This window comes from Passer montanus, unplaced genomic scaffold (assembly GCF_014805655.1).
Source record: "Passer montanus isolate IOZ18808 unplaced genomic scaffold, ASM1480565v1 scaffold20, whole genome shotgun sequence".
Lineage (NCBI taxonomy): Eukaryota > Metazoa > Chordata > Aves > Passeriformes > Passeridae > Passer > Passer montanus.
Genome location: NW_024366592.1, coordinates 2654877 through 2670178, shown reverse-complemented (window position 1 = coordinate 2670178; position 15302 = coordinate 2654877). Strand labels below are relative to the sequence as shown.

General features: G+C 44.6%; 1 protein-coding gene across 2 annotated transcripts in view; it reads left to right on the top strand.

Annotated features, from left to right (window-relative positions):
• Positions 1-15302, top strand: part of BCL2L13 (BCL2 like 13) — a 34349-nt gene extending 19047 nt beyond the window's left edge. For both annotated transcript variants that reach the window (XM_039707883.1, XM_039707884.1), the window contains exons 6-7: positions 1780-1923; positions 12577-15302. In XM_039707883.1, coding sequence (XP_039563817.1) covers positions 1780-1923; positions 12577-13386 — 954 coding nt within the window. In that variant the 3' untranslated portion in view covers positions 13387-15302. The remainder of the gene's footprint in view (positions 1-1779; positions 1924-12576) is intronic.

Here is a 15302-nt window from a genome sequence, read left to right as displayed (position 1 = left end):
GTACTGTGACCTTGTTGTTGGAAGTCAGCTGGGACCCCATGTTCTTCATGCAGGAAAAGCCAATTCTTTATTCACACAACTCATTTTATCTAGTTTTTATAGGTCTTGTGTGCAACTTTGATTGGTTAACAGCTTTTTCTTTCGATTGGTTAGTAAGAGATGTTTTACTTGTCTATCAAATCTCTGTCCTTGAATTGTTTACATATTTTCTTCACTGATTCTCATGGGTGTTTATGCAGGTGCTAGTTGTTTTTCTCCCCAAGAATTGGTTGTTGTGTTAACAAATCTTTCATACCAAGATTGTTTTCACATGGGAACTTGCAAAGTACTCAGAAGTGACAGGCCAGCTGTTAATTTAGACCTGATTTTATGAGGCCTTTCTTTTATAGTTTCTCTACCTGTCTGTGACATAACCTGTCTGCCACACTCCTGGACTCTTTTGTTAATCAAAGGAGTTAATTAAATGTATAAGATTATGGGCACTTTTAGGCCCTGTCTGGTTTTAGTAGTCAATCTCAGTGTGATGCCACCATGAATTTAGTACAAATCTCAATTTCAGCTTACTTTGCCTATTCATCTTCCTCCAGCTTTGCACACTAAGGTGGGATTTCTGGTAATAGTAGTGCAGGATATTTACAGAAAAGAAAACCAGGCTGATGGGGGAAGAGACTGGAGAGGGAAGGAGGCATTAGGAGTTGAGTTTGAGCAGTAGCAGAGCCTTCATCTCCCTTGTGCAGCTGGGAAACAGCATGCCAGTCTGCACAGTGAATAGATGTGCGGTGCAGTTGCCTCAATTAAAATGCAGTAAAACAAATATTTTTCTCTTGTGTCATAATAATGCTTTTTCAGATGCTAATGACTTCAGTTCATGCCAGTTTCCCGACCTTGGCGAGGTGCTGCATATGAACAAAGCCCAGAGGGCCACTTGCATGCTCTGTGAGAATAAATGTAGAGTTTAAAAGTTCAACTGCATGTTGTCTGGGTAAACAAAACCATGATTTCAGAAGGAAGTGTCTAGAACGTATAATGTGAAGGAGGTGGATTCACAGAGTCTTGCATCTTCAGAGCAATTTAGGTTAAGGCTGAGCATTCAGTTAAAAGGTTTCTAAAGAGGAATGGGAGTAGGAAATGAGGGAGGAAGATCTCTCTGTGTTAAATTTGGCATCAGAGGGAGAGTTTGACATGGAAAGGGCTTTATGCTTGTCATTCTAAACATGTTTGTAATGCTGTGCTGCTGGGTGGAGGTGTTTTTTTCTGTCCTGCCTCAAAGCTAAGTGTGAACTTCTGAAGAGGCTGTCTAGAGCAGTGTCCCTATTCAGGAATGTGCATGAGTTTGCTGTTTGCATGTGGATGCATATCCCTTTCAGCTATTTATGATGTTGTGTCTTTCCACTTCTGGGGCAGCGAGTTCTGGACCTGTTCTGCTTCTCTACTGAACCCTGTGCTGGGAAAAAGTGGGGCTTAAGAAAACACTGCAGTGCTGTTCTGTGAAATTCTCTTAGATTAATTCGTAGATTTATTCTGAATGTGAAATTCTCTTTGTCTAATTCAATTAGACTGTGGGGTTTTCCTTAGCAGATTAAATGCTCCTTTTTAGTGCATTTTGTTGTGTGTTTGCCTTGTGTTTTCTCAGAAATGAAGTGTATAGTTCCTGAGTCCCTGGTACACTTGGACTTGAAGACTCAGACCTTTTCTGTGGACACATGAATTCTGTTCTAGCTGCAAAGTAGTATTGATAATGCTTTCTGTATTTATTTATTCACACTTTTTTTTTTTAAGGTCTTGGTGCCCCTGGTGCTGTTACAACAATTTCTGATGGAGCTGACCAGACGGGGCCAGGAACCACTGAGTGCCCTTGTGAACTTTGGGGTGACATATCTAGAAGATTATTCTGCAGATTACATCATTCAACAAGGAGGATGGGTAAGGAAACCTCATTTCTAAGTGTGATCCTACTAGGAGTGAAAGCTTAGAGGGGTTGCTAGAAGTAAGCAGATGCAAGGAGTAATGACTCAGAAAAAGAAATTTAAAAAATGATCAGGAGGTCAGGACCAGAAAGGGATCTTGGGCAGTCATCTCTTTCTTTTCTCTGCCCCCAGGCAGTACTGGCTTTCACCCATTAATTTCTGTTGTTGATATTAAAGACCTGGGTGACTGGACTCCACAATTTCCCCAGGCAGTCTGTTCCAGTTCTTTACACAATTTGTTGGATTGCTGTTGAAATGGAAGAGGTCCTTAGGTGTCAGATAACAATTAATTTTCATACAGTGTGTGTTAAGGTGCTAATTTGTTGCAGTATGGTGAGCTTTGTGCTGCCCTGTTAATACACGTGGAGCACTGCATTTGCTTTAAAAATGATCAGGAGGTCAGGATCAGAAAGGGATCTTGGGCAGTCATCTTTCTTTTCTCTGCCCCCAGGCAGTACTGGCTTTCACCCATTAATTTCTGTTGTTGATATTAAAGACCTGGGTGACTGGACTCCACAATTTCCCCAGGCAGTCTGTTCCAGTTCTTTACACAATTTGTTGGATTGCTGTTGAAATGGAAGAGGTCCTTAGGTGTCAGATAACAATTAATTTTCATACAGTGTGTGTTAAGGTGCTAATTTGTTGCAGTATGGTGAGCTTTGTGCTGCCCTGTTAATACACGTGGAGCACTGCATTTGGAAGCAGAAACCTGTACCAAGAGGTTATATGCCTGAGAGGCTCCTCTTTTTAATGGTATCCTCATCCTCTGGTAACTGCTGGAAAAGGTATATGGGTTTTTTCCTCCTCTTAAATTTCAGAGAGTTTCTTAGCAGATAGATAATTGGGGAGCACTTCATACAGAAATGTCAATAGGTACTAATTTGTTTTTATAATAAGTGATAAGATAGCTAATGCATATTAGAGTTTGTAGCTGTATAGGAACATGCACAGAATAAGCAATCAGGATTTCTTTGTGCTGCATTTTTCCTTGTAGAAATCTTTAATTCATGGTAACCAGTGTTCCTGAGTCATGGCATGCTGAGAAAGTTTCATTTAGAAATACTTCAGAAAGGCAGCTCACAGCTGATGAGCTGGGTCTTGAAGGCTGAGCCTAAGATTACTGGGCTTGGGAAGAATGCCAGATTGGAATGGAATTAATCTGGGATTTGTGAAATGGCTCCAGCAAGCTGATTTATTCTAAAAAGAAAAGCTGTTCAGGAAAGCCAATGATAAAAAAGTACTAGTAGGAAAAAATCTCTTTCAGAAGCTTCTCGTATTGCAAGAGTTCACCTGAGGGTTTTTTTTGAAGAGTGGCTTGTTCCAGAATTTCTGCCCATCTGCACCTTCTTTACCTGTTCTCTTCCTGGCAGTTGTGGAGAGCAGTTCTCAAGGCCCGTGGGAGGATTATTTGTCTTTAATGGACAGAAGCACTAACAGCACACAGCCAGATGACCTTAGGCCATTTGATAAATGCACTCATATCTCAAAAGTATTTTCATCCCAGGGCAGGCCCTGACTTGAAGCGTTTACACAGATCGATGTCAGTACTTCTGTGCTTTTCTGCCTTGTTTTTGAGCTCCAGAGGGCTGTGCTGTGTTCTCCAGCCCCTTCACAGAGCACAGAGCTTCTGCAAACAAGCAGCTTTCCTCGGCCTGTGAAGGGAGGGGGCTGTGCTGGGTGTCTGGCTGGCTGGGCAGGGTGTACTGATCTGGCTGGGGGTGTCCAGAGGGCTCCCAGCGTGTCTGTGCACATCCAGCCAGGCAGAAAATCACACTGACATGGGCACTGCAGCAAGCAAGCCAGAGCTATTTTTGAAACAGCACAAGAGGCGAGGAAAGAGACTAGGTGATGAAAATCCTTTCCAGATGAATGAATGTAGCTGCACTAATCTTTGTGAGTTGCTCTGGGGATGGGCTTGGGGACCTACTGGGCATGTGGCTTTTTGTGGAGGAAGGGAAATAATACATGGTTATATTTTATTTTTTCCTCCGTGGAAGGAAAAGGTTCATTTTCACCCTGTGGTGTGTTTCTGGGTTTGTTCCTAGTCTATGGGATGGCAGTGCTGGGAGCAGGGCATGGGGCCAGGATGGGAGGGGTTGTGTTCTGAGAAGGGCCAGGAAGAGCCTGGCAGGCTGGTAGCCACAGGGAAGCGTTGGAGTGTTTGCATTTCTTAAGATAAGCATCTGCCACAGGGGCTCTGTGAGCTGGATCAAGTTGACAGTAATTTGCTGGAGCCATAAGGGCAGTGTGTAAACCTGGGAGTCTCCAGTGACTCGTGCTGCTGTGGCAGTAAGAGGTTCCATTTTTGTGTTATTTTGGAGCTGTGTGAAGTTAGGTCTTTCCTGCAGCAGCTAAGAGCTTGCTTAAAAGTGAGATGCAAGAATAGCCTGTCTGGTTTTCTGTGGATCTGGAGCAGAGGAGAGCTTCACAGGAGTCAGCTTTTCAGGGGCAGACCTGAAAAGTATCTCTGGTGCTGTCTCATCCCTTGGCACCATCTGGGATCTTCCTCAATTTTTGGATTGAAGTCAGCCTTTGGCAGGAGGGGAGTAGCCAGTCAGAGGTCAGGGGTCAGCTGAGCCTCACTGTGCCTCACTGCAGATCTGTGGAGTCAGGATCCCACAGAGCTGTGTCATCCATTTGCTGCATCATGCTCTGCAGCCACCATGCAGCTGGGAGAGCTGCCAGGGTTCTGCATGTGTGCAAGACTTGAGGCTCTCCTGTGGGCTCAGGAGGCTTCTGGGTCCAGGAAAGCATCTGACTGAGGGTGGTAGACAGCCAACCAGAAGCAAAATATCCAGCTCAAGGGAATAAAGGTTTACAAATTGGGTAGCTATGCAGCAGATTTCAAGAAATTGGCATGGCTTATGGGAAATGAGAAATTTGATATCCTAGAGGATGAGAAGTTGCTTTTTTATTTTCCATGCCAGTCCCACAGAGATGTGGTGCTGAGATGGTGTATTGAAACAATGAGTGCTCCCCTCCCATTCTCCCTTCAGGCACTAAAATTGTAATTCAGCTAATTTTTGATGGCAGTGTGGGACTGGAATGTGCTGGTGAGTTGGTTGGGTTGGTGAGGGAATGGCTGTTCCCTTTTTCACCAATTGCTCTGGTAGATTTGGCTGCAACTATTACATTTACCTGTTTGACTCTTTAAGTTTTAGCATGACCTCTCTTTTGGAGCAAAAAGCATGCAAACAGACACATGGGGGACACACATTTCTTCCTCCTGACTAGTGAGTCCACTGGTCCTACTCAGAACTTCTTCCTTTATCATCTTGAGCCACTGCAAAACAATACCCAGCTGAATTTGCAAGTAGCTTTGTTCTTTTCTTTCCCAAAAGCAAAGTTAGGGCTCTACAGACAGGCAGTGTGTGCATGCTCTCTCCACCCCTTTCCTGTTCTCCCCTCCCCTTTCCTCCCCTCCCCCCCCCTTTCCTCCTCTCCCCTCCCTTCTCTCCTCCTACCTCCCCTGCCTTTTTGCTCTCTCTGACTTCTCAGGGCTCAATGCTGCTGCATCAGAAGCAATTCTTGGTCTCCTGGAAAAGTGCACAGTAAGACCAGTCTGTTGGTAAGGATTTTTTCCCTCTTCCTTTCCCACCCCTTCCCAAATAATTTATTTCTTCTCAAGTTCTGCAGATCCTGTTTTCCATGGTTAGATTTCATCTTTTTAGAAATATATGGGAATGTCTATAAGGAGGAAAGAGTGTAAGTTTTCTTGGAATCTACCTTTTTTTTGTCTTTGGTTCCCATTCCTGTTACCAGCCCCTCTGCTTTCCCCTTGTTTGAACCTGTTTATCAGAGTGCAGTTAATAAAACCTTTTTTCTCAGCCTGGGAGTTATATTGTGACCCGTGGCAGAAATTCTCTGCCTTCCCAAGGGTCTTGTCTCATGGAGTTCAGACCTGGATTTGAATTTAACTAGTTAGCTGCCCATGTTGAAGGGAATAAAATTTGCTTGAAATTTCCATAGTGTTTACAGTTTCCTATCTCAGCCTTAGAGGAGCTGTTCTCTCGGTGTCTCCAGTGTTTTGTCTTGGGCTTTGCAGCTGGTTCAGTTGTTTTCTTTATAATAATAACATATACACAAATAATAATACACAAACTAGAGAGTGTTAACAATCTGGAGGAGAAAGAGAGGAAAGAGTCAATTGTCATCCCAGGGAGGCGAGGTAGGCAGTTTGTGCTTCCCATGATGAAAATCTCCTCCTGCAGCAGTCCAGGTGTCTGCCCTGGGAATGACAATGCAGAAATAGAGAGATGAGCTCTGCTGGAGGAGAGAGAAGTAAGTTTAATGTGGCAGAGATGCAAGAAAAGGCACTCTAGTTAGAGGGGACCTAGAAAGGAGTTTTCCTTCAAAATAATTCTGCTTTGTGCTTGTGTCACGGAATACTGCAGTGAATTGTCCACTTTTATTTATATGTAACTTCTTTGGTACAGTAATAGATTTTTTAAAATTTTTAGGCACTGTGACTGAAGAAGGACATTAAAGGAGCAACTAGATCTCCTTTGTCTTTTCCCTTCCAACAACTTCAGATCTGAAGAAGTGGTCTATAAATAACTGAATTTTACTCATTTTAAACCCATAAGACTGAAACCTAAAGGGTGTTGTTTTGGTGCTAGCTTTCTGCAGGTTGTAGAGGTTGTGTTGGAAGGCAGGGATGGAAGAGGATCATTTCTGCAGGCTGTTCTAGCCAAAGCATTCCTTGAAGGGAATGAGAGCAGTGGCTGCAATATCAGGGTGCTTTGATGTGGTTCACTTGACCTTCTTTTCCTTTTTTTTTCCTTAATAAAAAGTGCAATCCTATTTGTAAGAACTCTGCTCTCTTTTTCTTGGCTCCACCTATCTTGACAGTTTCAGAGGGATGAACAGAGAGGCACAGTAAGTGCCTGAGGGCTTTTTGGGACTTCTTTATATTTTAAAATGTTTTGTTCTGGATCTGAGTGCTGTCAGAAGCTCCTTTGTAATCCATTTCTCTGCAGGATTAGCTGGGTGATACTGTCAGATCTGACTTCCACAGGGTCTGAAAAGGTTTGGTATGGAGACAGGGAGCAGATGGAGCCTCAGCCTGGGCACACCCAGGTGGGAGCAAAGCCATTCCTGGGCACAGGCATCCCTGCTCCAGCACACAGCTGCTCCTCTGCCACAGCTGCAGATCATGCAAAAAGAGCACATTCCCAGCTCTAGGGAAGTTTGTTTTTGTGGGAAGTTTGCTTATTGCCCCGTGGGAGATGTCTTAGGATCCCTGGACACGGGCCAGTTTGTCACTCCTTGCCTCTTGTTTTTCAGACACTGGATTTTAAGCACAAATGCATTGGATGGGTTCCTAGTGCTCACTGCTGTGACACTGTTGGTGTGGGGAAGGTGGCCACAGAAGCATAAAATATCCTGAGTTGGAAGGGACCCACAAGGATCCCTGAGTCCAAGCACCTCTAGAAATTAATTTCTCTCTGGGACAGGTTATGTTAAAAGATATATTTCTTTCACCTAAGAAACTTCATAGCTGTGTTGGGTGGTCAAAAATGTTGTCATAACTAAGATTGCTCTCCTGGGACACTGTGTTCTGCAGGCATTTCCTCTTGAATTTCAGGATACTCTTTTTCTCAGGGATTTTATGTGGCTGTTTAGTTTCATGTTGAAGGGTTGAAGCTCAGGGAATATGGAGGTTTTTTCCTCTGGTGGCTCTCTCCGACCTGTACAGAATTTTCACCTGTCTTGGACAAAATCAGGATCTGGGGGGTTCAGGTGGCTTGCTGGGCTGTATATTTTTCAGGTGGGCTTTTTTGTGCCTCCAGAAATGAGTTTTGTGTGAGTTGCCTATCCACATTCCTTGTTTCTACTTCAAGAACTGAACCAGAGAGACCAGTTGGGCTTTTAAGAACACTTAAAACCAAACCCTAGAAGAAGCTTCAACAGCAGGTAGACACAGATATTTTGCATTTTCCTGGTGTTTGGAGTTCACAGGGCAGGGCATTGGAAGTCTGCTGTAAGATGCAGCAAATGCTCTATTGAACACCTTAATGGGGATCTCTTCTGTTCTAATCTCATCTCTGTTACAGATGCAATGTGTGTTACTACTCCTACTATTTTTTGTAGAGAAATGAATTGCTTTTATCTTTGAGACATTCAGAATTTTGAATATCTCTTGGCCCCAGAAACAGCTTTGCATAAATCATGCTGAAATTACTATTTTGTTAAGTAAGAATTTTTTTCCTTATGTGTAATTTAAGGTTTTCCTGTTTAGCAAATACATACTGTAGGTAATGAGCCTGTTTGTTTGTATACACTTAATAATAGACATACTGGAAAACCATGAAAGATAATATAGACAACGTAAGAGTCAGTTTCTGTGTTTTGGGGGAGGTTTTGTTATGTTTACTGTCCTTAAATCATAATTGAAAGTTAACAGGTGTTTTTTAAGTAACAGTTCTGTACTGTATTATTGTAGGAGCTTCCAGACCTTTTTTCATTATTTTGTTACCATCTGGCTGCTGTCCAGTGTGCTCACTCCCCCTGCAGCATCCTGGCTGTAGCTTCTCCTGAGGGCAGGTGTGCCACGTTTGTTAACAGTGCCTCCTGCCACTTGTAGAAGTGGAACTTGAAGATTGTGGAACATTCCTAGGTCAAACCCCATAAGCTGAGGACAGTGATGGATTTCCCCAGCTGATCTTTTCCCCAAGACTGGCCACATCCCATGAGGTATGCTTGCTGTGTTCTAGCCAAGCAGGGAAATGTGCAGTTCTCTGTTTCCTCTAAGCAGTGCCAGCTCTTCCCTCAAGTGGCAGTGGTTGGGATCAGAGTGGCAGGAAGCTGCAGGGAGGGACTCCAGTTCCTCTGCCACACCTGATGTGGTTCTCTGAATGTGCTGGAGAGGAAAAGCACTCCCAAGCTGGCAAGTTTCCAACCACAAATGTGAAAAAGAGCAACCCTGATGTTTCTGGTTTGCAGCAGTGTACTGTCTATTTACAATAAACAAAGCAGATAAAGAAATGCTTAAATGCATTCCTTACTTACTATTAAATCTAAAGTGTAGGGCTTATATAAGGCCTCCTCAGGTTATTAAAAATCCTTCCACATGTTCCATCCTGTCCTGAAATAATCTGCCTGTTGGAGCTTTGCTTCTGGGTCACATCTGTAGATGAATCAAGAGAATTGTCCTAAATGTCATTCAGTTTTTATCGCAGCTGCTTTAAAAGGAAAAAACCCCCATCAAAGTGCAAACCTCAACTGAACCAGCACAAAATCCGAGCTTTATCCGCTTGACTTTACATATTAAATCTTAATTCAGCTCAAGAAATATTAATCATGTATCCTTAATAATGCCTATTACTGTCTGGCTTTTCAATTAAAGCTTCATAAGCTTTTGACGGAAAAGCGCAGGAATTGCCAGCTCTGCCCCGGCCTTCCCAGCCAGGGAGATCTGTCTCTCCAAGCCTGGCCAGCTGTGGCCCTGAGGCACTGACACGGAAGGTAAATTGTCTGTGAAGACAGAAAGGAACCAGCCAGGCTGCATAAGGCTCTGATTTATAGGGAGCCAGCAGTGATAACTCTTTTGAGGTCAGCACAGTGTGCGTGAGAAGAGGAACAATGAAACTCTTGAGTCCCTTTGGCCCTGCTGCTGAAGGCAGGCTGCCTGTGTAGTGTTGCTACACTTATTAACAAGGGATGTGAAATCATGAGGATGGCCCATGTTCCTTGTGTAACCATCCCTTCATTTCCTTACCCTCTCCAAAGCAGTTCATCCTGCATGTTGCCCTCTGGATGTGCCCAGATCTTGCCTGTATTTTGTGAGAAGCAAGTCTCCAGTGAAAGTAGGTATTTAGAAATATCAGGATGGTTGTACTTTCAGGGCAGGCTGTCCCCATGACTACAGGTGGCTCCTTCTCCCCTCTGTGGGCTGCTGAGTCATGGCTCAGAGCCTCTTGGCTTTCACCAGTGCACAGTGTGTGAATTCAGGGGAATTCAGGCCATCTCAGTGTAGCCCTTGTTGGTGTTTTGTTTTTTTTTTCTACAATCACCAGAGCTCACAAATCCTCAGCAGCATAGTGTGGTTTTGGAATATTTTTGTATCTGCCTCATGCTGAGTGAGTCAGTGCATGTGTGGAATGTTAAGAGCAGAGCTGTTATCAATGGTGTGTGTCCCTGTTCTTTCTTCTATGTCACACCACAGACATGGTCTAGTGTGTTGTGATGTGGTGTGGACAGGAAATAAATCCATCCTGATTTGTGGGAGTGGAGAGCTGAACAGAGAGGAGGACAGTACAGAGGTTCATGAGACTGCAGGCTCTACCCCTAATTATTTTGTTGTTTAATTGCAGTTTTTCTGAGTCTCTCACCTGTGAAATAAAAAATTTGCTTTGATCATTGGTGTCTCTTAGTGGCTTATATTCCAGTGAGAGTATTTCCTACTTAACAACATCCAGGGCAAAACCTGCTGGTCAGAGGAGTGAGTGCAATCTCAGAGTGTGGGCAGCAGGCTGCCTGTCCACCCTCAGCAGAGCTGGGGAAGCCAAGGACAGTGGCTGGCTCCCTGCTGTGCTGCTGTCCAGTGGCTGCTGGAGCAGGGCAGGTTTGGAGTCCTGTCCTCCCACGCTGCACAGCAGCCCTGGCCCTCACTCAGGGCTTGGTCTCTTTGGATCCAGGAACCTCTGCCTTTACTTCAGTTTCTTGGCTCCTCTTTTCCATTGCCCTTAATTTGCACTGCTGGTTGCTTCCTCCTATGTGCAGAGCTCTGTTTTGTTTTTATAGCCTGAATGGCATTATAAAAAAAAAATAAATTAGTTTTTTTATTGGAACATGACTTTCAAGAGGGTACTGGAGTCTTGAACTGTCAGTGACTGCTGGCAGAGCAGAGCTTGCTTTGGGTTTGGCACGTGGCTGGTGTCTGAACTTTTTCACAAATGTAATGCTTTACTCATTTTTACTGCATTCTGAATTAAGGCTTTGTGGTGATCCTCAAATGGTTAGTGAACAGCTTAATTGCTTTTAACCCTTCCCCTGAGGAACTCTTTGCATCGTTTTACTTTAGTTCCTGAACATTTTACCAAGCTGGATGATGTTTCCCACAGCAATTTAAAGGCATTTATGAAGAAAAGTTCCTTTTCAAGTGTTCTGTAATACTCCTTTGCCCATGACCAAATATCTCCCAAAATTCCATGGGCTAAGGGTTAAAAACATCTCCACAAAATAAGAAGTGTGGTTGTTTTTAACTGGGATGAGTTCCTGACACAGGTCACTGTGTGGATCCATAAAAAGTTGTGAAACAACCAAGGAGGTATCTTTGAATGGGAAACTATAGGTAGGAATCAAGTCCCAAATTCAGAGGGAAAGGTTTAAAAAAGGGACAGTTGCTCAGAGTGCTTTAGGAGAACTATTGTGTGTGGAAGGGAGCATGGAGAAAGAGAAGGAATGGAATTTTTTGTTATGATGGATTGTAGAGGAAAGTTTGGAAGTTGCACAGAAGGGGCTCCCAGCACTGCAGTACTTGATAGAATGTTCAAGTCATTCTTGTTACAGGCAAGAAAGTTACAGAGTCTTTGTTAATTATTGTACAGACTTCTACTAAATGGCATAGGAAACTTTGGAATTCCTCTGTGCCCCATGTCTTTGTCCTCATTTCAGCTGGAATCGAGTTTTCTTCCTAGTTGGTACAGAGCTGTGGTTTGGCTTTAGGATGAGAGTGACACTGATAACACCCAGATGTTTTAGTTGTTGCTCAGTGCTTTCCCTGAGTCAAGGACTTTCAGTGTCCCCTGCTGTGCCAGTGAGGAGAGGCACAGGAGGCTGGGAGGGAGCAGCTGGCCTGGGCTGGCCAAAGGGATATTCCAGACCATGGAACACAGAGCCAGTGCCTGAACTGGGCTGATTTCAGGGAATCTGCAGGGAATCAGTATTTTACACTTCCAGTTTCTCCAGCTGAAACCCATTGTCAAATTTCTGGGATGCCTACAGATGTTTCCTAGCTAAATAAAAGCAAGCAAACCCTATGACCATCTCTGGGTGTCTGTGCTTGGTTGTTTGTTTTAACTTCAGTTGTGTAGCCAAAGTCACAACGGCAGTTTTTGAAAGTGAATTTGTGTAAGAATAGCTAAAATTGTAGTAAAATATTAGAATTATTGTAGATTCCAACTTGTTGGTACAAAGTAGAAATTCAGGTTTCACATAGCACTGGAAATGGGATAAAATTAATACAAGAGGAACACTGTTAGATGAAAATGGACAAGCAATAGAGAGCACTTGCACAGAAAGGAGTGGGGAGTGGTATTCAGCTGGGATTGTGTACTGGAAATTTGCTTTTTCTTTGTTCCATGGCAGGTTGGTTTCAGACTTTAGTGTCTTGTCAGGTTAATAATGACCACGTGGTGCATTTTTGGTGATGTTATGCTGATAAAGTCAGGGAAAGGAGGAACTCCCAGCAAAGCTCATGTAAGGGGCTCCATTCTCTGGACACACCAGCTGGGTTCTGTAATCTCCACTGAAATGTGGGTCAGGCAGCTGCTGCTCCTGCAGGGGCCCTCTCATCTTTCTTCCAGCTCACCAATTTCCAGGTGTCCTGTTCTGGAGGGAGCACTGAGGAATCGCTCACCTGTTGTGTCCTCCTTTTTGTTCGCAGGGAACAGTCTTCACTTTGGAATCCGAAGAGGAAGAGTATCCTGGGCTCATTGCCGAGGACAGCAATGACATCTACATCCTGACCAGTGACAACTCGGGGCAGGTGAGCCCCCCGGAGTCCCCCACGGTGACCACGTCGTGGCAGTCAGAGGGCCTGCCCGTGTCCCTGTCGGCGAGCCAGAGCTGGCACACGGAGAGCCTGCCTGTGTCCCTGGGACCCGAGTCCTGGCAGCAAGTGGCTATGGATCCCGAAGAAGTCAAAAGCCTGGACAGCAATGGAGGGGCTGAAGAGAGGAGTGAGAACAACTCTTCCAACTCTGACATTGTTCACGTGGAGAAGGAAGAGATACCAGAGGGGATTGAGGAAGCAGTGGTGCCAGCTGGGGCTGCAGAGACCATACAGGCAGCATTTCCAGAAACCTCTGCTTCTTTACAGGAAATAAAACCTCCTGAAATTGCTGCTGCCGAAAAAGCACATCCCTCTGCACTTCTGCGTGCAAAACAGGAGGAAAAGGGAAAAGCAGCTGAAGAGCTTGTTGAACCTGAAATCCCCGTGTTAACTAAACCTGTCCCAAAGGTAGCCCCGTCAGAAGAAAAGGCTGCACCAGAACCTGAGAAAATACTGCTTCCAGGGGAAAAAAAAGCGGGGAAGGAGGGCCATTTGGAAGAAATAGAAGAGAAATCCTCAGCTGCAGAGGAGAAGCCTATCCTGTTGCCAGAAGGGAAATCTATACTGCTGTACGGCGGGGCTGCCGCGGTCGCTATATTGGCTGTGGCAGTCGGAGTAGCGCTGGCGCTTAGGAAAAAGTAACGGAGCTCTCTGGAGGAGGAGGGAGGAGAGAAGAGAGCACATCCAATTTTTGTAGTTGTGTTACCTAAAGGTTGAGCTGCCTGCTGTTTAATTGGACTTCTGAGTAACTCAGTGGTGATGAGGTGAGGTTGTTCAATAAGCCTCCAGCTATGGACAATCATGTTTTTAGTAGAATCGGGGCGGGGACTGGTTTTTCGTGATTAAAGTACGGGGGTATTTTTAAAAAAAACACAAAAAAATCTGCAAATTTAAGAACTTAAAGTGCAGGTGCTGAAGAAAGGGGTGCTCATACTCTAGGAACTGGAACAAAGGATCCCCAGGGGAAGGGGAAAGCCAGCTGCTGCCGGCCCCTGGAGATTTTGGCTTCTCAGATTGACCGCTATTGCAGCTGTGCTGTCTTGTCACTTCCCGTTGTGCCCCGAGCCCCTCCTAACAAACATTAGCCAACCTGAGTCCTGTAGCAAGAGGCTGGTGTCCCTTTTGTCTCAGCTTCCTCTCAGGTACAGCACTGCTCCTCATAACCTTCCAGGTTCCTCCTAAGCCCCAGTGGGACAGTGCTTATTCTTACCTCTTGGCTCACACTGGTTTGGCCCCTAACGTTTACTGGAGCCCCATCCTGTGAAGATGCTGCCTCTCTGTAGCTGTATTATCTCTGAGCATCCTGGTGTTGCTGGGGCAGAGGTGCTGCCCAGGAGGGTGGGAGGGACACTGCTGTTTGCTGGTTTGAGAATCCATTTGCTCTGCTCCTGCCCAGCCCACTTTACTGCAAACCCTTCAGTTACCAGAGGTACGAAATTGATGCTGGGCACGGTGCCCTTGGGATCACTACTCTGATATTTGGGGTATATTCAGCAAAAATACAGCAAACCCGTGTGGAAGCAAGGCCAGTGCCTCAAGTGCAATTCAGATATTAAATGCTCTGCTGTCCTGTGTCACGCTGCAGTCTGCATTGTCTTTCCCAAGTTAAGCACAGAGTGTATTTAGTCCTAACTTGGTCTTGCCTGTGACAGAATCCCAGATATATAAAGCAATGGATTCTAGTAACTGAGCAAAAGAGCATTAAACATCTCTATCTGCTTGTTCCTGACCTGGCCCCGAGTGCTGTTCACTGCGATTTCTTTTGCGACTGTGAATCTGTAACTCCCTAAACTTACAGGTTCACAAATAATGAGCAATTCACTTTGGCAAAAAAAAAGGAAATCCCCCTTCCTGCAGTCACAACACTTGAGGTGTGTGTGGAGAGAAGCCTTTCAAGTACTGCCCTACTCCTCAGTGGATCCAGCCACAAGTGCTCCTCTTCCAGCACATTTGTGTCTGTCCTTGTCCAGCTGCAGCTCCGTGGGCAACGCCTTGTGCTTCCCAGGCAAACTGAGGATGCATCTCTGAGGGCTGCTGCTGGCACTGTGGCTTAGACCAGATGGAGGAAGGTGAAAGGGAACTTGTGATGATGTAAAAAATGAAACATGAGCTTATGGGGAATCTTCGCAAAGCACAAAGACAAGGTACTTTTATTTCTAAATAACCATATCCAGAGTATATCTCCTGATGAGCCTGTTCCTTAAGGGATCTCAGAATGAAGAGATCTTAGCAGATTCTCTATTTTAGGATATTCTTGCTGCATTTTCCTATCCCAGGATGCTGGAAGGTTAGTCAGAATGTGTCAGATTCTGAGGAATTATTTTTGTGTAAGCTTTTGTGAAATGGATTTTCTAGAAACTTACTGGATTTTGAACTCTGTGTGTGTGAGGTAGTTGACTATTAAGAAGGGTTGTGTGTATACTGCTGCTGTGGACTGAACTTGGGAGCTCTGGAGGTCTGGACTGTACTGTTGATCATTGATTGCTCTTCTTCCATGTACAAAACATAGCAGGTTGGCCTTATCAGAAAAAAAAAAACCCAAATCTTTTACCACATTG